Source organism: Arvicola amphibius, chromosome X (genome assembly GCF_903992535.2).
Source record: "Arvicola amphibius chromosome X, mArvAmp1.2, whole genome shotgun sequence".
NCBI lineage: Eukaryota > Metazoa > Chordata > Mammalia > Rodentia > Cricetidae > Arvicola > Arvicola amphibius.
Genome location: NC_052065.1, coordinates 59025579 through 59051166, shown reverse-complemented (window position 1 = coordinate 59051166; position 25588 = coordinate 59025579). Strand labels below are relative to the sequence as shown.

The window sequence follows — 25588 nt, the reverse complement described above, 5'->3', positions numbered from 1 at the left end:
ATTAAGATATATGCTTCCCTGCTCCCATATCCACCCTTCCTATATCCCAAGCACCCCATTCCTCCGAGCTCCCCCCGCTTCTCCCCTTCACACTTTTCTCTCCCCATCTTCCCTTGGACCCAGTCTTGCCCAACCCTCAAGTTCCCAATTTTGCCTGGCGATCGTGTCTACTTCCAATATCCAGGAGGATTACTATATCTTTTTTTGGGAGTTCACCTTCTTATTATCTTCTCAAGGATCCCAAATTTATAGGCTCGATGTCCTTTAATTATGGCTAGAAACCGAATATGAGTGAGTACATCCCATGTTCATCTTTATGGGTCTGGGTTACCTCACTCAGAATAGTGTTTTCTATTTCCATCCATTTGCCTGCAAAATTCAAGATGTCATTGTTTTTTACCGCTGAGTAGTATTCTAGCATGTATATATTCCACAGTTTCTTCATCCATTCTTCCACTGAAGGGCATCTAGGCTGTCTCCAGGATCTGGCTATTACAAATAATGCTGCTATGAACATAGATGAGCATATGCTTTTGTTGTATGATTGGGCATCTCTTGGGTAGATTCCCAATAGTGGAATTGCTGGGTCCTGGGGTAGGTTGATCCCGAATTTCCTGAGAAACCGCCACACTGCTTTCCAAAGTGGTTGCACAAGTTTGCATTCCCACCAGCAATGGATGAGTGTGCCCCTTACCCCACAACCTCTCCAGCAAAGGTTATTATTGGTGTTTTGGATTTTAGCCAATCTGACAGGTGTAAGATGATATCTCAAAGTTGTTTTGATTTGCATTTCCCTGATAGCTAGGGAGGTTGAGCATGACCTTAAGTGTCTTTTGGCCATTCGAACTTCTTCTGTTGAGAATTCTCTGTTCAGTTCAGCGCCCCATTTTTTAATTGGGTTAATTGGCATTTTACCGTCTAGTCTCTTGAGTTCCTTATATATTTTAGAGATCAGACCTTTGTCAGTTGCAGGGTTGGTGAAGATCTTTTCCCAGTCAGTAGGCTGCCTTTGTGTCTTAGTGACAATGTCCTTTGCTTTACAGAAGCTGCTCAACTTCAGGAGGTCCCATTTATTCAATGTTGCCCTTAAAGTCTGTGCAGCTGGGGTTATGCGTAGGAAACGGTTCCCTGTGCCCATTTGTTGTAGAGTACTTCCCACTTTCTCCTCTATCAAGCTCAATGTGTTCAAATTAATATTGAGGTCTTTAATCCATTTGGACTTGAGTTTTGTGCATGGTGATAGATATGGATCTACTTTCATTCTTCTACAGGTTGACATCCAGTTATGCCAGCACCATTTGTTGAAGATGCCCTCTTTCTTCCATTGTGTACTTTTGGCTCCTTTATCAAAAATCAGGTGTTCATAGGTTTGTGGTTTAAGATCCGGGTCTTCTATACGATTCCATTGGTCAACTTCTCTGTTATTATGCCAATACCAAGCTGTTTTCAATACTGTAGCTCTGTAATAAAGTTTGAAGTCAGGGATGGTAATGCCTCCAGAAGTACCTTTATTGTATAAGATTTTTTTGGCTATCCTGGGTTTCTTGTTTTTCATATAAAGTTGATTATTGTCCTCTCAATCTCTGTGAAGAATTTTAATGGGACCTTGATTGGGATTGCATTGAATCTATAGATTGCTTTTGGTAGAATTGCCATTTTTACTATGTTGATCCTCCCAATCCACGAGCAGGGGAGATCCTTCCATTTTCTGGTATCCTCTTCAATTTCTTTCTTCAAAGACTTAAGTTCTTGTCAATAAATCCTTCACTTCCTTGGTTAGAGATACTCCCAGATATCTTATGCTATTTGTGGCTATTGTGAAAGGTGATACTTCTCTGATTTCCCTCTCTGCTTCCTTATCCTTTGTGTATAGGAGGGCGACTGATTTTTTGGAGTTGATCTTGTAACCTGCCACGTTACTGAAGGAGTTTATCAGCTGTAGGAGTTCTTTGGTGGAGTTTTTGGGGTCGCTTATGTATACTATCATATCATCTGCAAATAATGAAAGTTTAACTTCTTCCTTTCCAAATTGAATCCCCTTGATTCCCTTATGTTGTCTTATTGCTATTGCTAGAACTTCAAGCACTACATTGAAGAGATAAGGAGAGAGTGGACAGCCTTGTCGTGTTCCTGAATTTAGTGGGATAGCCTTGAGTTTCTCTCCGTTTTAATTTGATGTTAGCTGTCGGCTTGCTGTAAATAGCTTTTATTATATTTAGGAATGACCCTTGTATCCCTAATCTCTCCAAGACCTTTGTCATAAAAGGGTGCTGAATTTTGTCAAATGCTTTTCAGCATCTAATGAGATGACCATATGTTGTTTTTTTTTCCTTCAGTTTATTTATATGATGGATTACATTGATAGATTTTCGTATGTTGAACCAGCCCTGCATCTCTGGCATGAAGCCTACTTGATCGTAATGGATAAGCTTTCTAATGTGTTCTTGGATTCGGTTTGCCAGTATTTTATTGAGAATTTTTTGCGTCAATGTTCATGAGTGAGATTGGCCTGTAATTCTCTTTCTTGGTTGAGTCTTTGTGTGGTTTAGGTATCAGGGTAACTGTAGCTTCATAGAAGGAATTTGGCAGTGACTCTTGTGTTTCTATATTATGAAATACCTTAAGGAGTATAGGTATTAGGACTTCTTGGAAGTTCTGGTAGAATTCCGCATTGAAACCATCTGGTCCTGGGCTCTTTTTGGTAGGGAGGTTTCTGATAACAGTTTCTAATTCTTCGCGACTAACAGGACTGATTTAGAGCATTTACCTGGTCCTGGTTTAACTTTGGTATATGGTATTTATCTAAAAAACTGTCCATTTCTTTTACATTTTCCAATTTTGTGGCATACAGGCTTTTGTAGTAAGATCTAATGATTTTCTGAATTTCCTCTGTGTCTGTGGTTATGTCCCCCTTTTCATTTCTGATCTTATTAATTTGCGTGTTCTCCCTCTGCCGTTTGATTAGTTGGCTAAGGGTTTGTCAATCTTGTTGATTTTCTCCAAGAACCAGCTTCTTGTTTCATTGATTCTTTGGATTGTTTTCTGTGTTTCTATTTGTTTGATTTCTGCCCTCAGTTTGATTATTTCCAGTCTTCTACTTCTCCTAGGTGAGTCTGCTTCTTTTTTTTTCCAGAGCTTTCAGGTGTGCTGTTAAGTCACCAATGAGTGCTTTCTCCGTTTTCTTTAAGTGGGCACTTAGTGCTATGAACTTTCCTCTTAGCACTGCTTTCATTGTGTCCCATAGGTTTGAGTATGTTGTGTCTTTGTTTTCATTAAATTCAAGAAAGACTTTAATTTCTTTCTTTATTTCTTCCTTGACCCAGGTGTGGGTCAGTAGTTGACTGTTCAGTTTCCATGAGTTTGTGGGCCTTTTGGGGGGTAGCATTGTTGTTGAATTCTAATTTTAATCCATGGTGATCCGATAAGACACAGGTGGTTACTAATATTTTTGTAACTGTGGAAGTTTGCTTTGTTACCAAGTATATGGTCAATTTTCGAAAAGGTTCCATGAGCCGCAGAGAAGAAGGTATATTCTTTCCTATTTGGGTGGAATGTTCTATAGATGTCTGTTAAGTCCATTTGGTTCATTACCTCCATTAAGTCTTTCAATTCTCTGTTAGGTTTCTGTCTGATTGACCTGTCCATTGGTGAGAGAGGAGTGTTGAAGTCTCCAACTATTAGTGTGTGTGGTTTGATGGCTGCCTTGAGTTCTAGAAGTGTTTCTTTTACATAAGTGGGAGCTTTTATATTAGGGGCATAGATATTCAGGATTGAGACTTCATTCTGAAGGATTTTTCCTGTTATGAGTATAAAGTGTCCCTTTCCATCTCTTCTGATTGATTTTAGTTTGAAGTCAACTTTGTTGGAAATTAGTATGGCCCTCACCCGCTTGTTTCTTAGGGCCATTTGCTTGATAAACCTTTTCCCAACCCTTTACTCTGAGTAGGTGTCTGTCTTTGTGGTTGAGGTGTGTTTCTTGTAAACAGCAAAATGTTGGATTCTGTTTTCGTATCCAGTCTCTTAGCCTGTGCCTTTTTATAGGTGAATTGAGTCCATTGATATTAAGTGTATTAATGACCAGTGGTTGTTAACTTCAGTCATTTTAGTAGTAGAGTTTGTGTGTTTCCCTTCTTCTAGTTGTGCTGGTGAAGGGTCGCTAGATGCCTGAGTTATTGTGGGCGTTGTTGGACTCCTTGGTTTGTGATTTTCCTTCTATTACTTTCTGCAAGGCTGGATTTGTGGCTGCGTATTGTTTAAATCTGTTTTTGTCCTGGAATATCTTGTTTTCTCCATCAATGGTGAATGCAAGCTTTGCTGGGTATAAGTAGTCTAGGCTTGCATCCATGTTCCCTTAGTGTCTGTAGCACATCTATCCAAGCTCTTCTGGCTTTCATGGTTTCCATTGAGAATCAGGTGTAATTCTGATAGGTTTCCCTTTATATGTTACTTGAACCTTTTTCCTTTGCAGCTCTTAATATCTGTTCTTTATTCTGTATGTTTGTGTTTTGATTATTATATGGCGTGGGGATGCTTTCTTTTGATCCAGTCTATTTGGTGTTCTGTAGGCTTCTTGTACCTTCATAGGAACATCCTTCTTTAGGTTGGGGAAGTTTTCTTCTATAATTTTGTTGAATATGTTTTCTGGGCCTTTGAGTTGTAATTCTTCTCCTTCTTCTACCCCAATTATTCTTAGGTTTGGTCTTTTCATGGTGTCCCAGATTTCCTGGATGTTTTGTGTTAAGAATTTGTTAGATTTGTTTAGTTCTTTAATCTGTGAATTTATTTCCTCTATAGTATCTTCAGAGTCCGAGATTCTTTCTTCCATCTCTTGTATTCGGTTGGAAATACTTGTCTCTGAAGTTTCTGTTCGTTTACTCAGAGTTTCCATTTCCAGTCTTCCGTCAGATTGTGTTTTCTTCATTACCTCCATTTCATTTATCAGGTCTTGTACTGTTTCCCTTACCTGTTTGATTGCTTTTTCTTGTTTTTCTTGTTTTTCTTGTTTTTCTTGTATCTTTGAGAGATTTATTTATTTCGTCTACTTTTTTGTTTGTCATCTCCATTTCTTTATGGCAGTTTTTTAACTCCTGTTTAGGGTCCTCTGTTATTTTCATAAAGTACTGTTTAAGGTCGGTTTCTTCTATATCTTCTGGGGTAGGGTGTTCAATTCTTGTTGTTTAGGGATGTCTGGATTCTGGTCATGTCATGTTGCCTTTCATGTTGTTGGAGGAGTTCTTGCATTGGCGCCTGCCCATCTCTTCCTTCAAATGGAGCCGGGAGGCGCTTGGTGTCCTAGACCAATCTTTGCTGTGACTGAATCTGGTTGGATCTCCCCAGTGCCAGAGGAAGCCCGCAATCTGAAGAAGCCCGCACTCCCTTGCAGGAATCCTTAGACCTGCCTGGAGGCCAGAGTCTGACCCCTTTGGGTGGATGGCCTTAGTACAGGAGCAGGACACCTGAAAACACTAGGGAAGGCTTGGGAGAGGCAGGGTCATGAGAAACAAAGACAAGCCTGCAGAGGGAACTGGGAGGAGGGGGTCTGTGCTCTCTCCCAGGGCAGGTTGCCCAGGGTTCGCACTCACTCACCAGTCCAGATGGAATTGCAGGGCACAGGATCAGGGATTCCAGGCAGCCCAGGGATGCCGCCCAGACAAAAGGGCCAAGGTGAGGGCAGGGCGGGATGGAATATCACACAGCGAACCTGACAGCACAATCTGAAGGAGCCCGCACCCCTCCGCAGGAATCCTCAGACCTGCCTGGAGGCCAGAGTCTGACCCCTTTGGGTAGTACAGGAGCAGGACACCTGAAAACACTAGGGAAGGCTCGGGAGAGGCAGGGACGTGAGAAACAAAGACAAGCCAGTCCAGATGGAACTCCAGGGTACAGGATCAGGGATTCCAGGCAGCCCAGGGACGCTGCCCGGACAAAAGGGCCAAGGTGGGGGCAGGGCGGGATGGAATATCACACAGCTAACCTGCCAGCACAATCTGAAGGAGCCCGCACCCCTCTGCAGGAATCCTCAGACCTCTACAGTTTGCTTTTTTTTTTTTTTTTTTTTTTTTTTTTGGTTTTTCAGGATAGAATTTCTCCATGTAACAGTCCTGGCTATCGTGGAACTTCCTTGGTAGACCTGACTGACCTCAGACTCACTGAGATCCGCCTGCCTCTACCTCCCAAGTGCTGGGATTAAAGGCATGCGCCACCACTGCCTGGCCATGTTTTACTTTTAGATCCATTATCTCATGATTCCCCCACAGTGATTCTATAGACCGTACCACTACTATTTAGCTTGGGTTTACAATTGAAGACATTTTTTAAATTAAAAAAATCAAGGCACTAATTCAGATAAAAATCATTTATAGTTAACGAATGGGAGTCAGAACTAGAACCCAGGTCTTTGGATGCTATGTCTTAGTTTGTACTGGTATAGTGAAATATCATAGACTGGGTACATTATAATTTAGGCTAGCAAGATGACTCGATGAGTAAAAGTTCTTGCCACATAAACATGACGACCTGAGTTTGATGCTGAGAACTTATGATAGAAGAAGAGAGCCCATTCCTGAGAGTTGTCCTCTTACCTCCATATGCATGCTGTGGTATACATGTGCCCCATCTCAGTGCACATGTGCACACACTCACACACACATATGTATATGTGTGTGTATATACATATGTATTAATAATAAAGAAATATTTTTAAATAGAAATTTACTTTCCTCAACTTTAGGGGCTGAGAAGTCCCTGAGATTAAGGCCTAATTCAGTCTCTGTAAGAGCCTGCTGCCTCATTGATGAGATCATTTCTTACTGTAACCTCAGATGGCAAAAAGGACAAGGTATCACTCTAGGATCTTTTAGACTTGCACTAACCCTATTTCTGAAGACTGCCATTATTATCTAATCACTTCTTATGAACCAAACTCTTAATATTGGCACTTTGAAGGTTAGGACTTTAACATGTGACTCGGGAGGTATATAAACATTCAGTCAATTGCCTTTAATTACTGGACTCATTCCACAAGAACATACATCTTTACCAGTTTTGCTAGGAAATCTCGGGTCATATGAGAAGCTTGGGTTTCTATTCAGAGCTAGTGGCAATGAAAAAGCCCAGTGGGGAGGGGATCACATGATAAGTAGGCGTTCCTATGTACTCTAATAATAGGTTTATAATCTAGATTCTTTTTAAAGAATCAGGTTGTTTAGACTCCTTCTTAACTAAATTTTTTATTTTGAAATAATTATACTTAAGAAATAACATAGCAATCTTGTATACTCTTGACACAGCTTTCCCCAAATGATAATACCTTACAAAATAACAACACAACATCATTATCAAAAGCCAGGTATGGTGACACATACTCATAATGCCAGCACACAGGACATGGAGGCATGAAAGTTAGGAGCTGAAGGCCATACTCTACTACATAGAGCGTTTGAGTCCAATCTGTGCTACATATATACCTGCCTCAAAACCTAAGAAAGAAAAACCAAAATCACAACCAAAATGTTGGCATTATTTCAAGCAACACAGAGAACATCTCCATCAGCACAGATACCCTTCTTGTTGCCCTTTTATGCCTCCCACTTCTCTCAGTCCCAGCTTTAAAAATAACCAACTACTAGCAGATTGCCAGTTTCTATATTCTATAACTTTGTCATTCCAAGACTGTTATCTAAATGGAGTCATACACACACACACACACACACACACACACACACACACACTAACCTTTAGAATAGTATAATATATAACCTTCTGAAATTGGCTTTTTCTACTCATCATAATTCTCTGGAGGTTCATCAAGTTGTTATGTGTCACAATAGGATAAATCTTTATGACTCCACTTACATGAAGTACCAAGAGTGGTAAAATTGATAAATATGAAAAATAGAGTGGTGGTGGTTGCTAGGGACAGGGCCCAGGGAATTTGAGTTTTTAAGGTTGAAGCAGTGGGGGTAGTGGTGATAATAGCCCAGCAATGTGAATGTGAACTGTACACTTAATAGTGCTCAGGTAGTAAACTGTGCTGTAGTTTACTACTATGTTTTAAAGCCAAAGGAAAAAAATCTTTAGCACATATTGTAACATTTTGGTCATCTCAGAAATATTAAGTGGTTGTCTTTTTTGTTGTTCAGTGGAAGATATTCTGAGTTCTTAGTGAATTTTTTTTACTGAAATATAGACATTTTATGTCATGTTGAGACCTTGCATCTCATTTAACCTTCTGTTTTAGCTTTTTCTAGCACCACAGTGCAGGGGAGGAAGCTTGACCCTGGTGCTTGCAAATAGAAGCCTCACACCAGCGCTCACACACATGCGTACAAGTGTTACACATACACACACACTTAAACATATTTTTTCCACTTGGCTTCTGTTGATGCTTGAGGCAGAGGACTCCTTGTTACTGTGGGTCTCTTTACTAGAGAGAACATAATGTTTTGTTTGCATCTGATTTTGATCTCTAGTATCTAGTCTGGGGATATGTAAAGCAAAAGAAAACCCAGGAATCCTACAACAGTAAGTTTTCCCCTAGAACCTGTGACCTATCTAGTCTGAGGTTGGTCACTTTAATGTGAGGTGTGGATTCCATCTCATGGAGTGGCCTATAAATTCAATCAAAAAGTAATTGGCTACTTCCGTCACACCTGTGCTATTTCACCTGTATATGGTGCAGGCAGGTGAATGTGGTAGGCCAAAGGCTTTGTACGTGGGTGACACTGATAATAGCTTCCCTCCTTCAGTAGCTTGCAGAGCACCTCCCAGCATATGAATATTGGTCAGTAGGAGTAAAGCCTCTAATTGAACACCAGTTTGATTTCTCTTACATTCAGTGACATAAATTAATGGTGTCTTCAGATTGTGGAGAAGTAGCCGGTAGCCTTGGCAATAGCTTGTGGTGTTTGTAGAGGTCTACAAGACCTCTTTGGCCAATGAATCAACAACATGTAACCCATTCCTAGCACTGAAGGTTTTAATTAGTGGCATAAGTTGAGACCTTGTCTACTCTGTTTAAATTCCTTTATATATGTATACATTTTAGGAAACGACTATAGTAATAGATTTCCTTATACTTTTCAAAAAGGCCTTTAGTGTTAGTTTCCCTCCCCATATTTCTTCCTTTTACCCTGCTTTCCAGTTCCCTGCCTCATTTAATACTTCTAGTCTGCTTTATCTCTTTATAATGCTATGTTTTCTTTTCCTTCCCTTAGAAGATTCCCTTCTCCTCTGGGGCTATACTAGCCACCTGATCTCTGGATATTCTGAATGAAACACACATATTCTTTATATATTCTGGATACTAACTCTCTGTCATTTATATAATTGATAAAGTTTTTCCCATTCTGTAGACTTCTGATTGCTAGAATGGTGATGTCCTTTGCTGTACAGAAGCTTTTAGCTTCGTGAGGTCCTGTTTCTTTTTTTTTTCTTTTTTTCTTGAATTTTATTGAGTTATGCATTTTTCTATGCTCCCCTTCCTTTTTACCCTCTCCCATGGTCCCCATGCTCCCCATGCTCCCAATTTACCCAGGAGATATTTATCCAGAAAATTGTCCATTTCCTTTAGGTTTTCCAATTTTATGGGGTACAGGTTTTGGAAAGATGACCTAATGACTCTCTGGATTTCCTTCATGTCTGTTGTTTTGTACCCCTTTTTGTTTCTGATTTTGTTAATTTGGATATTCTCTTTCTGCCTTTTGGTTATTTCGGATAAAGATTTGTCTATTTTGTTGATTTTCTCAAAGAACCAACTCTTTGTCTCATTGATTCTTTGCATTGTTTTCTTTGTTCCGATTTTGTTGAATTCAGCTCTCATTTTGATTATTTCCTGCCATCTAGTTCTCTTGAGTGAGTTTGCTTCTTTTGGTTCTAGAGTTTTCAAATGTTCTGTTAACTCACTAGTGTGGGATTTTTCCAGCTTTTTTATGTAGGCATTTAGCACTATGAACTTTCCTCTTAACACTGCTTTCATTGTGTCCTATAAATTTGAGTAGGTTGTGTGGTCATTTTCATTGAATTTTAGGAACTTTTTAATTTCTCTCTTTATTTCTTCTTTAACTCATTGATGATTCAGGTGAGCATTGTTTAATTTCCATGTGTTTGTGGACTTTCTGGAATTAGTGTTGCTGTTGAATTCTAGTTTTAAGCCATGGTGATCTGATAAGATACATGGGGTTATTCCAGTTTTTTGCATCTGTTGAGGTTTGCTTTGTTACCAAGTATGTGGTCAATTTTTGAGAAGATTCCATGAGGTGCTGAGAAGAAGGTATATTCTTTTATGTTTGAATAGAACGTTCTATAGATGTTTGTTAAGTTCATTTGAGTTATAACATCTGTTAGTTCCCTTATTTCTCTGTTAATTTTCTGTCTGACAGACCTGTCCAGTGGTGAGAATGGGGTGTTGAAGTCTCCACTATTAGTGTGTGATGTTTAATGTGTGATTAAAGCTTTAGAAGTGTTTCTTTTACATATGAGGGTACCCTTGTATTTGGGGCATAGATGTTCAGTATTGAGATTTCCTCTTGATAAATTTTTCCTGTGACTAATATGAAACGTCCTTCTTTGTCTCTTTTGATTGATTTTAGTTTGAAGTCTATTTTGATAGATATTAGGATAGCTATACCCACTTGTTTCTTAGGTCCATTTGATTGGAAAATTTTTTGCCCAACCCTTTACTCTGAAAAGTTGTCTGTCTTTGAAGTTGAGGTATGTTTCTTGTATGCAGCAGAAGGATGGATTCTGTTTTTATATCCAATCTGTTAGCCTGTGTCTTTTTATAGGTGAGTTGAGTCCATTTATATTAATGGATATTAATGACCAGTGATTGCTAGCTCCTGTTATTTTAGTTTTCATTGTTGGTGATGTTATCATACGTGTTTTTCACTTCTTTGGGATTTGCTGCTGTGAGATCATCTATTGTCTGTGGTTTTGTGGATATAGCTGACTTCCTTGTGTTGGAGTTTTCCTTCTAGTCCTTTGTGTAGGGCTGGGTTTGTGACTGGGTATTAGTTAAATCTGATTCTGTCATGGAATATTTTACTTTGTCCATCTATGGTGACTGAAAGTTTTGCTAGGTATAGTAGTCTGGGCTAGCATCTGTGGTCTCTTATTGTCAGCATAATGCTTGACCAGGATCTTCTGGCTTTCATTGTTTCCATTGAGAAGTCAGGTGTAATTCTGATAGGTCTGCCTTTGTATATTACTTGGCATTTTTCCTTTGCAGTTCTTAATAGTCTTTTTTATTCTGTATGTTTAGTGTTTTGATTATTATTTGGCAAGGGGATTTTGTTTTTGATCCAGTCTATTTGGTGTTCTGTAAGCTTCTTGTATCCTTATATGCATATATTTCTTTAGGTTGGGAAAGTTTTCTTCTATGATTTTGTTAAATATATTTTCTGTGCTTTTGAGTTGAACTTCTTCTCCTTTCTTCGATACCTATTATTCTTAGGTTTGGCTTTTTCATGGTGTCCCATATTTCCTGGATATTTTGGGTTAAGCTTTGTTAATGTTTTCTTTGACTGATAAGTCTATATCCTCTATTGTATCTTCAGTGCTTAAGATTCTCTGTTCCATCTCTTATATTCTGCTGTTCATTCTTGCATTTGTGGTTCCTGATTGTTTTCTCATATTTCTGTTACTATAATTCCCTTGGCTTATGTTTTCTTTATTGTCTCTATTTCAGTTTTCAAGTCTTGAATAGTTTCTTTCATATGTTTGATTGCTTTTTCTTGGTTTTCTTTAAGGGATTTGCTGATGTCTTCCAATTTTTTGTTTTTTCCTCTATTTCTTTGAGGGAATTTCTCATTTCCTCTTTAAGAGTTTCAAATATTCTCCTGAAGTTATTTTAGGTCATTTTCTTCTGCTTCATCTATATTTGGTTGTTCAAGTCTTGCTGCTGTAGGGTCTTTAGGTTTTACTGTTGTCATGTTGCTCTTCATGGTGTAGTGTGTGATCTTACCTTTTCTACTCATCTTTTCCTCTAGTAGGTGTGGTTGGGGCTGTCTGAGATTCTGTTGATTAATCTTCTAGGTGCCAGTGAATCCAAGGCTCAGATGGGTGTTCCTTGTGGTACAGTCAGTGCCACGGTTCTAGTTATCCCTTTGGTCCCTTTGTGTTCCTGGAGGTCACTCAGTGCTCCTGGGCTTTGTTCCACTCCCTTGGAGTTTGCTGTCTCAGGCCTGCTCTAGCCTAGGTTGTCAGCTCAGACCTGTTTCTGTAAATGTCCCTGGTCTGGATCTGGTCCTGCGGAGGTCCCTGGCTTGTGTTTGGTCCTGTAAAGGATCCTGGCTCTGATCTACTCCCTCAGAGTTCCCAGGCTTGGGTGTGCCCAGACCCGCGAAGGACCTGGCTCTGTCTTACTCCCTCAGAGGTCCCAGACTCATGCTTGGACCCACAGATGTTTCTGGTTCCTGCCTATTCCATTTGATGTCCCAGACCCCACAGAGGTCCCGGCTCAGTCCTAGTTCCTCAGAGGTTCTAGACTCACACCTCACACCCAGACCCACAGGGGTCCTGGCTTAGGTTTACTTCCTTGAAGGTCCCAGATCTGGACTCTCAGTGGTCTCTGGCTCTGGCTCTGGCTCTAGCTCACTCACTCAGCAGTTAGTTGCTCCCCTGTACTTTTTCTGGTGGCGTTCGCTGACTAGGGTCTGCTCTGACCCAGGTTGCTGACTCAGTCGTATTCTGCCAATCTTAGATCATTTCTTTCATCTCTTTGATTGCTTTTTCTTGGTTTTCTTTAAGGTATTTGTTGATTTCTTCCATTTTTTGTTTGTCTTTTCCTCCATTTCTTTGAGGGAATTTTTCATTTCCTCTTTAAGGGCCTCAAATATTCTCCTAAAGTTATATTTTAGGTCATTTTCTTCTTCATCATTTATATTTGGTTGTTCAAGTCTTGCTGTTGTAGGACCACTGGTTTTTATTGGTGTGTTATTACTCTTTTGTGGTGCTGAGTGTGTTCTTACCTTGTCTACCCATTGTTTCCTCTGATTGGTGTAGTTGGGCCTGTATCTCTGGTGATCAATCTTCCCAATGGATCCAAGATGCCAATGGATCCAAGGCTCAGATGGTTGCTCCTCGTGGTGCAGTCAGGACCATGGTTCCAGTCACCCTAGAGGTCACTCAGTGTTCCTGGAAGTCTCTCAGGACTCCCAGGGGTCGTTCTGCAATACCAGGGATCATTTGGGCCTGCTCCCACAGAGGTTGCTTGCTTGGGGCTGCTTCTGCTAAGGTCGATGCCTTGGGCCTGTGAAGTGAGGAGCTGTGGGCCGGATTCCCGGCCGCCCTACTCCCACATGCTTAGCTTTACACCCGAAATAACAACACACAAATTGTATTCTTTTAAATACTGCCTGGCCCATTATTTTCAGCCTCTTACTCACATCTTGACTAACCCATATCGAATAATCTGTGTAACACCATGAACGGTATCTTACCCAGAAAGATTCAGCACATCTGACCTGGTGGTTGGCTTCATCGCGTCTGGCTTCTCTCTGAGGAGAGGCACGGCGGTCTGCCTAACTTAAGAGAGGCGTGGAATCTGACTGAGCCATCTACCTCACTTCCTTCTTCCTGTTCTGTCTACTCCACCCACCTAAGGGCTGGTCTATCAGATGGGCCAGGCAGTTTCTTTATTAACTATCCAATGAAATCATCAGATAGATAGAAGACACACCTACATCAGGCCTGCTCCTGCAGAGGTCGCTGGTTCAGGCCCTCTTCAGCAGAAATTGCTGGCTTGGGCCTGCTCCAGCGAAGGTGGCTGGCTCAGGCTTGTTCCTGTAGATTTTCCTGGCTTGGGCCCAGTCCTGCAGAGGTCTCTGGCTCAGGCCTGTTCTCTCACGGGTGGCTCCCTTGTACCTGCTCCTGTGGAGGTCATTGCCTCAGGCCTGGATTCTATTTTTAATCCAGTCTGTCTTTTTATTGGGGAATTGATATTAGTAATATTGAGAGTTCTTAATGGACAGTATTTATTGAGTCCTATTATTTTGGTGTAGGTTTCTTGCCATCTTTTGATTAACTGTGCTGGGATTATTTATTTCTAATGTCCTCTTGGGTGTAGTTAACCTTCTCTTCAAATTTAAGGTTTCATTCTAATGATTTCTGTAGATCTGGATTGGTAGACAGAAACTGCTTAAATTTGTTTTAACCATGGGATGTTTTTCATTCTCTGTTAATTGTGATTGATAGTTTTGCTCAGTATAGTATTCTGGGCTGGAATCTATGATCTCTCAGAGCTGGAAAAATATCCATCATAGCCCTTCTGGTTTTCAGGGTCTTCACTGAAAAATCATGTGTTATTTTAATTGGCCTCCCCTTTATATGTAAGTTGGTCTTTTTCCCTTGTGACTTTTAATATCTGTTCTGTGTTCTATACATTTAGTATTTTGATTGTTATGTATCATGAGGAGTTTCTTTTCATCTATTTGGTGTTCTGGATGCCCTTTGAACCTTGATATGAATCTCTTTCCTTAGGTTTTGGAAATGTTTTTTCTATGATTTTGTTAAAAATATTTTCTGTGCCCCTCGCTTGGGCTTTTTTTCTTGTTCTTTATTATTAAAAAGCTTGGTCATTTCATAATGACCCAGATTTCCTGGATGCCTTGTACTTGGATTTTTTATATTTAACATTTTCTTTGACTGAACTATCCATTTCTTCTACCTGTATTCAAGACCTGAAATTCTCTCTTCCATGTTTTTTTTTAATCTATTGGTGAGGCTTATCTCTGAGGCTTTTGTTTGGCATCCTGGAGGAGGCATATTTTCTTGTTTATGGTTTTGTACTTGGATCTAGACATCTGGAGTTACAACATTTGATGTGCTTCTTGGTGTGTGTATCTCATTTCATCATTGAGTGGGTGTTCCGTACTTTAGTTGCTATTGCCCACTCTGGGTCTTAGTCAAATGTGCTAGCTGTGGAGTCCCTGAGTCTCAGTCTAGCACAGCCACTGTGGATCCCTGTTAGAGAGAGATTCTGTGGGTTGGCAGAAGGCAGAAGTCACAAAGGAATAGATGTACTAGAAGGAAAAAAATAAAGGGGGTGGCAGGAAATTATTAGGAGCCTCTGGGTTTTCACCAAGAGTCTGAGTCCCTAGGAGATGGATGTAGGCTTGGAGAAGCGAAAATCTAAATTTTAAGAATATTTCTTAATGCACATTAGCATCTGAGAAACTTAGCAATATTGTCTTCTCTCTTATGATCATCTACTAGTTTAGGTAACACCATTGGGATCTAAAAAACATAAATTTTCATTCTATGACCTGGAGAATTAATAGTCTTTGGGGTTACCAAATTAAATATCTCTCTAATTTTTTGTATAGAGTCTCAGTATGTATTTCAATTTGGTGTTAAGCTCACGATCATCCTGCATCAGCTCCCTGAGTGCTGGGATTATAGGTGTGCATAGCTATACTAAGTTGAATTCATTATTTTGTCAATTGAGGCATTGAAAGGTTAAATATCTTATATAAGGCATGCAAATATGTAATGGAAAAGCCAAGAATTAAAACTAGAATTCTTTTTTAACAACACAATGGTCCTTGGGTTTCCAATCATCTAAATCTTATTTCTTCCTATCCTCCTATTTTTCTAGCTTTGGAATTGAGGTTTCTACAAAGGCATCTTTTGAGTCAGATTTCGAAAGTTTGTTTCCTCTGTTTCTGTAGTTTGATTCTTAGTTTCTCTTTGTCTTTTTCTTCTTTTGTTTTTCCTATGTGTCCCTATCAAGTATATCTTCCCAAAGCACAACCTTTATATATCACTTTCTTCCCCCTAAGTCTCTAGTAGCTTTTGTTTTTTCCCAAATCCTTATCCTGAGCCTCATCCAAATGAAAAACAAGATGTTCCCTTGCCCATACAATAATCAACATTGTCTTGTTTATCAACCATCACGTCTTCCTCTCCCTGCTGTGTTCTGTTAACATAATACCCCCTGCTGTTTCTTTTCACTTAAAATCTATGTCTAAGAGCCAGGCATAGTGGCACACATCTATAACACTAGCACTTGAGAGGCTGCGGCAAGAAGACTATCAATTTGAGATGAGCCTGGCTATATTTTGAGTTCCAGAGAGCTTGAAATACATAAAGAGACCCTATCTATCTCAATCCAAAGGAAACTAATTATGTTTGTTAATTCTATTTGTTAATTAGCCAGTGCTGTCATGGGCTGGAATTCCTAGGCTGATTTTCCCTCCTTGATAATTTCATTGTTACTTGTTATTCTATGTGATTTTGCTACCCATCTTGGCAGTTGTTCAACCTCACAGAAATTCCATACAAGTAGCTTACTATTTCATTTATTCATATTCATTGCCAGCTCAAAAATTTTGTTTTGTTTTGCTCTTTTTTTAAGACAGGGTTTCATGTAGCTGTCCTCAAACTCATTGTATAGCTGAGAATAATCTTGAATGCCTAATCTTCCTGCATCTATGTCCCAGTTGCTATGATTGCCAGAATGTACCAGCACATCTGGTTTAGTTTCTCTAAAAAGAATTCTAAATCTTTTGTGATCTTGTATTGGGAAATGGATTTTTAGATCCCCTATCATGAAATGAAATAAAAATAAATAATTCATTTTGAGACAAATTTAAACATTTTCCTATAAAAGACACCACTAAGGAAATTTAAAAAAATAGCTGAAAGCATGGGAGTAAATGTTGGAGAAAAGAGATTTGCATTTGGAATATATAAAAAAATCTTAAAACTCCATAAGGACAGCCACATTTTTCCAGTGGGGGAAGAATGGAAGTTGCTGTTTTTCCAGAGAAGACCAGCAAACAAATGAAAAGATGTTCAGTATAATTAGTTATCACAGATATACAAATACAAAAATAAAGTGATCTGTCACTTTTACATCCAACAAGATGACTGTACTCAAAAAGACAGAAAAAACAACTATTGGCAAATAATTAGTGCTCTCAACAAAGCCTGTGATTACAAAGCAAAATGGTGCAGAAGCTTTGAAAATCAGCTGAAGGGTGATCAGTGCATGCCTTGAATGTGTAAGGTCCTGAGATTCCCAACAAGGTAAAAGAAGGAAGAAGGAAGAAGAATAGCCTGAAAGTGCCTCCAAAGGTTAATATATTTTCCATATGACCCAGAAATTCCATCCCTTTGTATATACCCAAGAGAAATAAACACATGTATACTGGATGTGAGACTATGTAATTCTTGCTTGATACCCATTTTGTTATATGTAATTTTTATGTGTTAAAGTTAAAACCTTACTTTTTATTTAAACAGAAAAGGGGAGATAATGTGGGGTTCCCCTCTGTATGCTATGAATACCATTGGTTAATAAAGAAATTGTCTTGGTCTGTGATAGGGCAAAAGAGTAGAGCAAGGCTGGGAAAACTAAACTGAATGCTGGGAGAAGGAAGGCAGAGTGTAGAGACGCCATGTAGTCATTGCTGGGAACAGACAAGCAGGAACCTTGCAGGTAAGCCACAGCCACGTGGTGACACACAGATTAATAGAAATGGGTTAAATTAAGATGTAACAGCTAGCCAATAAGAAGCTAGAGCTAATAGGCCAAGCAGTGATTTAATTAATACAGTTTCTGTGTGGTTATTTCAGGGCTAAGCAGCCAGAAACAAGCAGCCTCCTACAACAGTATACAAATAGGAACTCATACACAAATACTCAAAGCAGATTCATTCATACAGGAAAAAGGCATATAACTCAAATGTCTTATCAAATGATTAGTAAATATGTGTTGTGATATTTCCATATAATGGAGTATTATTTGACCAAGAGAAAGAATGGCATACTGATACATGCTATAGAATGAATGAATCTTAAAACTGTTATGTGGGGTTAGGAATTTACCAGTTAATAGAGTGCCCACCTAGTATGGAAAAACAAAAACCCAGAATAGCCAAAACAATCCTGTACAACAAAAGAACTTCTGGAGGCATCACAGTACCTGACTTTAAACTCTACTCCAAAGCTACAGTACTGAAAACAGCCTGGTATTGGCATAAAAACAGACAGGAGGACCAATGGAATTGAATCGAAGACCTGGATATCAAGCCACACACCTATGAACACCTAATTTTTGAGAAAAAGCAAAAAAATATAAAATGGAAAAAGAAAGCATATTCAACAAATGGTGCTGACAAAACGGGATATCAACATTTAGATGAATGTAAATAGATCTGTATCTATTGCCATGCACAAAACCCATGTCTAAATGGATCAATGACCTCAACATAAAACCAACCACACTGAACCTCATAGAAGAGAAGGTAGGAAGTAGCCTTGAACACATTGGCACAGGAGACCACTTCCTAAGTATAACCTCAGTAATACAGACACTGGGAGCAACAGTTAATAAATGGGACTTCATGAAACTGAGAAGCTTCTGTTCAGCAAGGACATAGTCAACAAGACAAAATAACAGCCTACAGAATAGGAACAGATCTTCACCAACCCCACATTGGACAGAGGACTGATCTCAAAATATACAAAGAACTCAAGAAGCTTGTCTTTTTTCTCTTACACCCAAGTATGGACAGTTCCATCATTCTCTACTCTTCCCTGCATTCTGTGTTCCATTCATTGAAATGACATGCTCTAATTATTGTCTGCTGCTGTCTACAAGGTAGCTCCAAAATTACCTTTAAATCCCACATGCATAAAACAGAACTAACCAGTCAAGTATGGTGGTGCATATCTGTAATCCAAGCACTCAGGGTCATGAGTTCAAGGCCAGGCTAGGCTACATAGGAAGGACCCTATCTTGAAAAGAAATATAGGGCTGCCAAAATAGCTCAGTGGGTAAAGGCACTTACTGCTAATCCTGACAAGCTATTTCAGTTCCCAAGACCCACATGGTAGAAGGAGAGAAGCAACTCCTGTAGATCATCTGACCTCTACCCAAGTAGGGTGCCATGCACATATACACACACAAATAGATAATAATTCTGAAGTCTTGGGATAAGGGTGTGACCCAATGGTAGTCTGCTTTCCTAGCATGCCCTGAGTTTAATCCCCAGCACCAGATAAAACTAGTTTCAGCTGGGCCTGGTGGTCCATGTCTATAATCCCAGCACTCATGAGACTGAGGCAGGAAGATCACCAGGCTTAGGCTAGTCTAGCTACATCACAAGAGAGAAAGAGAGAGAAGCAAGGGAAAGAGAAGAGGTAAAAGAGAGGAGAAAGAAAAACCCCTCTTCATCTCATCATTTCCCTTTTCATGAAGTGTTGCTAAAAATCCCTTCCCAGCAGGAGACATAAAGCATCATCTACCCTTCCTCCTAATGTCCCAGTCACAAACCCAAGCACAATTCACTCTGGGTAATCAATGAATTTATTGGGCTTCTTTACAGAGCTTAGGTGTGGGCTGACTTCCAAGGGTGTGGGCACACCTCTCCCAACCTGCCAAACCTGAAAAGCTTTACCAAGCAGGGATGAGAGCTTCCCTGTAGCCATATAGATGGGTCCCCCACCTAGCTCTAATCTTCTATGGCCTCTATATTCTCTAACTCCTCCCCTGGGTCACATAAAGCATTGCAGAGCTGTATACAGCTAAACAGCTGTATACTCAGGTTCAAATCTCAGACCTACTCTGTGCAGCTATGAGAGGCTGTAAACCTTGAACCAGATCAGCTGGGATGATCTTTTGCAAGGGGGACGTATTTGAACTCCTTAAAATAGTGCTTTCTTGGCTCAGAGGACAGTCACTAAGACACAAAACATTTCAGTGACTTCCCAAGAGTAGCTTGCTAGTCTAAGCTCTGGTGTATAATGCAAAACTGTAGTTGGCATTTTCTTTGGGTCACCAACCAGCTCCCAAATAATGACACGAAATTTATTATTAGTTATTACTAATTATGAATGCTCAGCCTTAGCTTAGGCTTGTCCTACTAGCTCTTTTAACTTAACCTGTTTCTAGTCATCTGTGTTTTTCCTGGGGCTTTTTTCCTTTCTTTCATTCTGTAGGTTCTACTTTCCTGCTTCCTTTGTGTCTGGCTATCTGGCCCCTGGCATCTCCCTGTCATCTTTTCTTTCTTCCTCAAGCCTAAATTCCACCTCCTACTTACTCTCCCAGCCTGGAAGTTCCACCTATACCTCCCTCACCATTGACCATTCAACTTTTTAGTAGACCAATCAGGTGCCTTAGGCAGGCAAGGTAAAACAGCAACACATCTTTACGTACTTAAACAAACATTCCACAACATAAAACAAATGCAGCACATCTTTGCATAGTTAAACAAATATTCCACAACATGAAACACTTTACACTCCAGCCCTTATCGTGTCAGTAAGTGTTCCACGTGCCTTGTATTAACAGTTACATGCTACAACATATTTTAAATATGCATTGGTGTTTTGTCTGCATGTATGTCTGTATGAGATGTCATATCCCCTAGAACTCTTAACTGCTGAGCCATCTCTCCAGCCTCACAACATTTTTTACTATGAAACTTTCTTACTGTGAAGCTTGCAATGAGTTAATATGTGTCCTAATGCTTTAAGAGAGTGGCCTATTGAATGCAGAATTCCAGATGAATGTATTTCACTGAAGTATCACATTAGACTATCTCATGCCAACTCTATTCTGAGGAAATGCTCAGAAATTTGATCCTGCATTTGCGAACTTGTTTCCCTTTCTTTTTTTTTTTATTTTTCCATTCAAAAATTTACACTTCCTTCCCTCCTCCCATTCCCCTCCTGCTCCCCCACTCCCCCTCCTTAAGAGAGGGCAGGGTACCCTGTCCTGTGGGAAGTTCAAAGCCCTCCTTGTTCCATCCAGGCCTAGGAAGGTGTGCATCCAAATAGACTAGGGTCCCAAAAAGCCAGTACATGCAGTAGAAACAGGTCCTAGTGCCATTATCGATGGCTTCTCAGTCTGTCCCCATTGTCAGCCACATTCAGAGAATCCGGTTTGATCACATGCTCATTCAGTCCTGGTCCAGCTGGCCTTGGTGAGCTCCCATTAGATCTGTCCCACCGTCTCAGTGGGTGGATGCACCCCTCGCTGTCTTGACTTCCTTGGTCATCTTCTCCCTCCTTCTGCTCTTCAACTGGACCTTGGGAGCTCAGTCCGTTGCTCTGATAAGGGTCTCTGTCTCTATCTCCATCCATCGCCAGATGAAGATTCTAGGGTGATATTTAAGATAATCATCAGTGTGATAGTGGGGCAGGACCAGTTCAGGCACCCTCTCCTCTGCTGCCCAAGGACCTAGCTGGGGACATCCCCATGGAGCTAAGTCTCTTGCCAACCCTAAGATGGCTCCCTTAATGTCGATATCTTCTTCCCTGCTCCTATATCCACCCTTCCTCCATCTCCACCCTCCCACTCTCCCAAGCTCTCCCCAGTCTTTCCCTTCTCCCTTCTCGCTCCCCCTTTCCCCTTCCCCATCCGCACCCCCACCCCTACTCCCACCCCCATGCTCCCAACTTTTGCCTGGCGATCTTGTTTGCTTCCAATTTCCAGGAGGAAATTGGAATATATGTTTTTCTTTGGGGGTCACCTTGTTATTTGGCTTCTCTAGGCTCAATGTCCTTTGTTTATGGCTAAAGTCCACTAATGAGTGAGTACATACCATATTCATCTTTTTTTGGGTCTGGGTTATCTCACTCAGGATAGTGTTTTCTATTTCCATCCATTTGCATGCAAAATTCAAGATGTCATTGTTTTTTAGCGCTGAAATCATCTGCTCACACCAAACAACTTGTAGTGTCCATTAGCAATACTCACTGGCGTAGAATCTGAGTCTTTGTTATTCAGTTTTCCTATGAATCCCCTTCTCTTTCTTTGTACATCTATATTTTTATTCTTTATCAAGATTTAATATATCACAAAATGGGCCAGGCGGTGGTGGCGCACGCCTTTAATCCCAGCACTTGGGAGGCAGAGGCAGGCGGATCTCTGTGAGTTCGAGACCAGCCTGGTCTACAAGAGCTAGCTCCAGGACAGGCTCTAAAGCTGCAGAGAAACCCTGTCTCGAAAAACCAAAAAAAATATATATATATATATATCACAAAATGGGGGCTGAAGAGATAGTTCAACAGTTAAGAGTGCGGTCCAGCAACCACATGGTGGCTCACAACCATCTATAATGGGATCAGATTCCTTCTTCTGGTGTGCATGAAGACAGAACACTCATATACATAAAATGCATGAATAAATAAATCTTTACAGAAATATATCATGCCAGGCAGTGGTAGCACACACCTTTAATCCCAGCACTTGGGAGGTAGAGGCAAGTAGAACTCTGTGAGTTCAAGGCTAGCCTGGTCTACACAGTGAGTTCCAGGGCAGCAAAGGCTATACAAAGAAACTCAGTCTTGAAAAACTAAATATATATACATATTACATACATACATACATACATGCATGCATACATACATACATACATGCATATATATGTGTGTGTGTGTTGTATATATCACAAAATTCAGTATTTTAAAATGTAGAATTTAGTGAGTTTTAGTATAGTCTTAAAATCGTGCAACTATTATCACCAATATCTAATTCTAGAAGATTTTATCAACCTAAAAGGAAACTGTATTCATTAGCAGACACTCCTAATTCCTCCTTCCTCCAGCCTCTAGCAACCATTAGTCTGCTTTCTTTCACTATGAGTCTTCCTAGTTTAGGCATTACATATAATCATTACAGATCTAGATCTTAGTCATATCTCTCTTATGATCATGTTTGTTTGCTTGATCTCTTTTCCATTCATGTAGTTAAAGTAACCACATTCTTACTATGCACCAGATACTGTGCCAGGCTGTGAGTACACAAGGCAAAATACATTTTACATTAAAGATACCCCGTCTCGCTGTGAACAGAATTTCAAAGAACAAAAGTTTATGCAAGAAGTTATAAATGATCAAAGTCAGCTTCACTGAGAAAGTCACATTTGATTGAGGATTGGACCATTTCTTCATTCATTAATTCATTCGGCAAATGTATTGTGCCTCTGTTGAATGCCACGCATACTGTTCTACTCTGATGATACAAAAATGAAACCCCCCAAAAAAATTTGTATACCACAAAGAACTCAACAGGCTAAAGAAATAAATATGTAATGTTTTTCAAAATGATGTGATATAAATTATATTAGAGAAATGTAAAGCTTGCTATAGAAATGGAAAGAAACAACTCTAAATTTGCAAAGCCGATGTTTCGGCAAACTAGACTGCGTCTGAGCAAACTCTGCAGTGTTCTTCTCTGTCACTGTATCAGGACTGGGCCTCATGTCCACGTCACTCCAACAAACCCTTAACCACACCTGGGAAGCCATTTTCCCTTGTGGTATTAAGGGTGGAATTCAGGGCCTCATACGCTTAACCAGCTTTCTGTCACTGAGCTGTCCTCTCCGATCCATGCAGTCATCTTTCTACGCTGATGCCTTGTCCCCCAAAGCTGCCGTGAGTCCTTTAAGATGGGAGCGTTGTCTCATCCTTTTAGCCTCCTTATCGTACTGACTTATACATGGTAGCTTTTGTAGCTCCAACTGAGGGACAGCTGGGTATGATGGGATAGGTCTGTAGTTCCAGCACATGGCAGGCTGAGGCGGGACAATCACAGGAACCCAGGACCCAGGAGTTTAAGAGCAGACTAGGCAACATAGCAAGGTCCCTGTCTTAAACAAAACAGTAGTGCCTAAAAGCCAAGACAGCACCCTTGCCACTCGAGAAGCCTCTTCCCAAGTCTTCTGTGACATCTTCGCCCTCCAGGGCCTGAGCCATATTTGCTATGTGGCTTCAACATGAGTGCTGTCTTTGTTCTCCATCTCCTTTACAAGGCAGGGCAAGTTTCTTCTTATACTAATCCTTTTCACTATTACAAAATACAGTGAAGAATCAAATATAATTTTGTGATTAGCGGAGATAAAAACCACTGATAAGGCTTTAGTACCATCTTAGAAATAGGCCCTTTGTTCGTAGCTTAGTAGATTATCTTAATAGTAAAGATTAATATTTCTTTTGCAAGAACAGAAATTCATTGTGGTCAAGGGAATTAAGAGACTCAACAAAACAGTTTCTTGACTGTGTCAGAAAAGAAAACGTGGGGATTGAAAAGATAATTAGCTGAGGACAGCAGCAACAGAAGAGTCAAGCCAGATGCAGATTTTTCTTCTGCTTCAGAAAGAGCAGGAATTAGTCTCTCTGATATTTTTTCTTTCAGTGGTAGAGGGCCTCATTGCCTTTTTCCATTTTTGTGTCGCTCCACATGACTTCACTGTGGAACATTCTACAGCTGCCATGCTTTCAAGGTACTCGCCTGCTCTCCAAGAGCGGTCTTTCCTTAGGGCTAGCTGAGCACCTCCTGTTTAATAACAATGGGACATGATACAGTGTTCCAATCAGTAGTGACAATGACAACTTCGAAACACTCACTCCCTTCGATTTTAGGAGGGCTACCCAGAAGAAGAGATTCTCTGGCTAATGATCAAGTCGTGGAATACTGGAATATTGATGTACAGCAGGAATAAGTATGAATCTGCAAAAAGATGGGCTGGCCTGGCACTGGATTTCCTTGGCCACCTTGGCTCCCTCAAAACAAACTATGAAGCTAAGGTAGGAGGGGAATTCTGCAGTAGGTGGAGGACTTAGAGGGCACAGAAGTCATGACAGGCTCCCATAAGCACATCAGACCTTGCTTGACTGGGGGGAAATCTTCATCTTTGAAGAGCTCAGTGATTCCATATCATTTCATGAGGTAGGAGACAGGGTAGTAATTTCTTCGGGTGAACACCGAGAAGGATGGGGAACAGCAAACATAGGGATGGTGAACAGAATCTGATCAGGAGGACTACACTGCCAGGAGTGAGCTCTGGAAAGATGTATCACTGCCAGTGCCAATGTGTGTGGGCCAGGGCTGACCTCTGCGCAGACAATGGCTGCTCAAACAGGAATTTCCCCAGGGATTGTTATTCTCAGTTTCAAGCGTCTAGACCATTGGCTAACCAGGGTAGGTTTGGGAAGGGAAAAGCCTTATTACCAAATAAGAATAAATTTTCTGTTTTGAGTACCTCTTCCCTTACTAGAGCTGTCTGTTCTTAATTAAACAGATCTGCTGCCCTCGGATTCCACTTTCTCAAGAGAGGACAGTGTGTACTCCCCAAATGGCAACTCAGACCAGACTTCACTGTGGGTCCGGGAAACTTTCCTACATTACTTTTTTCTTCTCAAAGTTTATTTTCTGTCTTCTTTCTCAGGTGAATCTTCTGTATGTCAACCTCATGGAAGCCTTAGATAAAAGGTGGGAGTTAAGGTCTGCAGAGATGGCTGAGCGGTTAAGAGCACTGATTGGTTCTCCCCAGGACCCAGGTTCGGTTCCCAGCACCCACATGACAGCTCGCCACCATATGTAACTCCAGTTCCAGGGGTACCAGGTATCTGATGGTACCAGATCCCTGTGGGATCTCTTCTGATCCCCAAGGGTACCAGGCATGCACATGGTGCATGCACATAAAATAAAAATGATATTTATTTTTTAGGGAGTTTATCTTTCAGTGAAGGATCATACTGATTGGAAGAGGGTGGATAAGCACGCTGGCTCAGAGCAACTTGAAGGTGTATCTTCATAAGCTGTTGAATAGTTCAGTTTTTGCCATATGTTCCCTTG

The 25588-nt window shown here is 40.4% G+C and overlaps 1 protein-coding gene across 1 annotated transcript in view; it reads left to right on the top strand.

Moving 5' to 3' along the window:
* Positions 1-25334, top strand: part of Tex11 (testis expressed 11) — a 327793-nt gene extending 302459 nt beyond the window's left edge. Inside the window, exons 28-29 of the mRNA XM_038317046.1 lie at positions 24373-24537; positions 25179-25334. Coding sequence (XP_038172974.1) covers positions 24373-24537; positions 25179-25334 — 321 coding nt within the window. The remainder of the gene's footprint in view (positions 1-24372; positions 24538-25178) is intronic.
* The last annotated feature ends 254 nt before the right edge of the window (positions 25335-25588 follow it).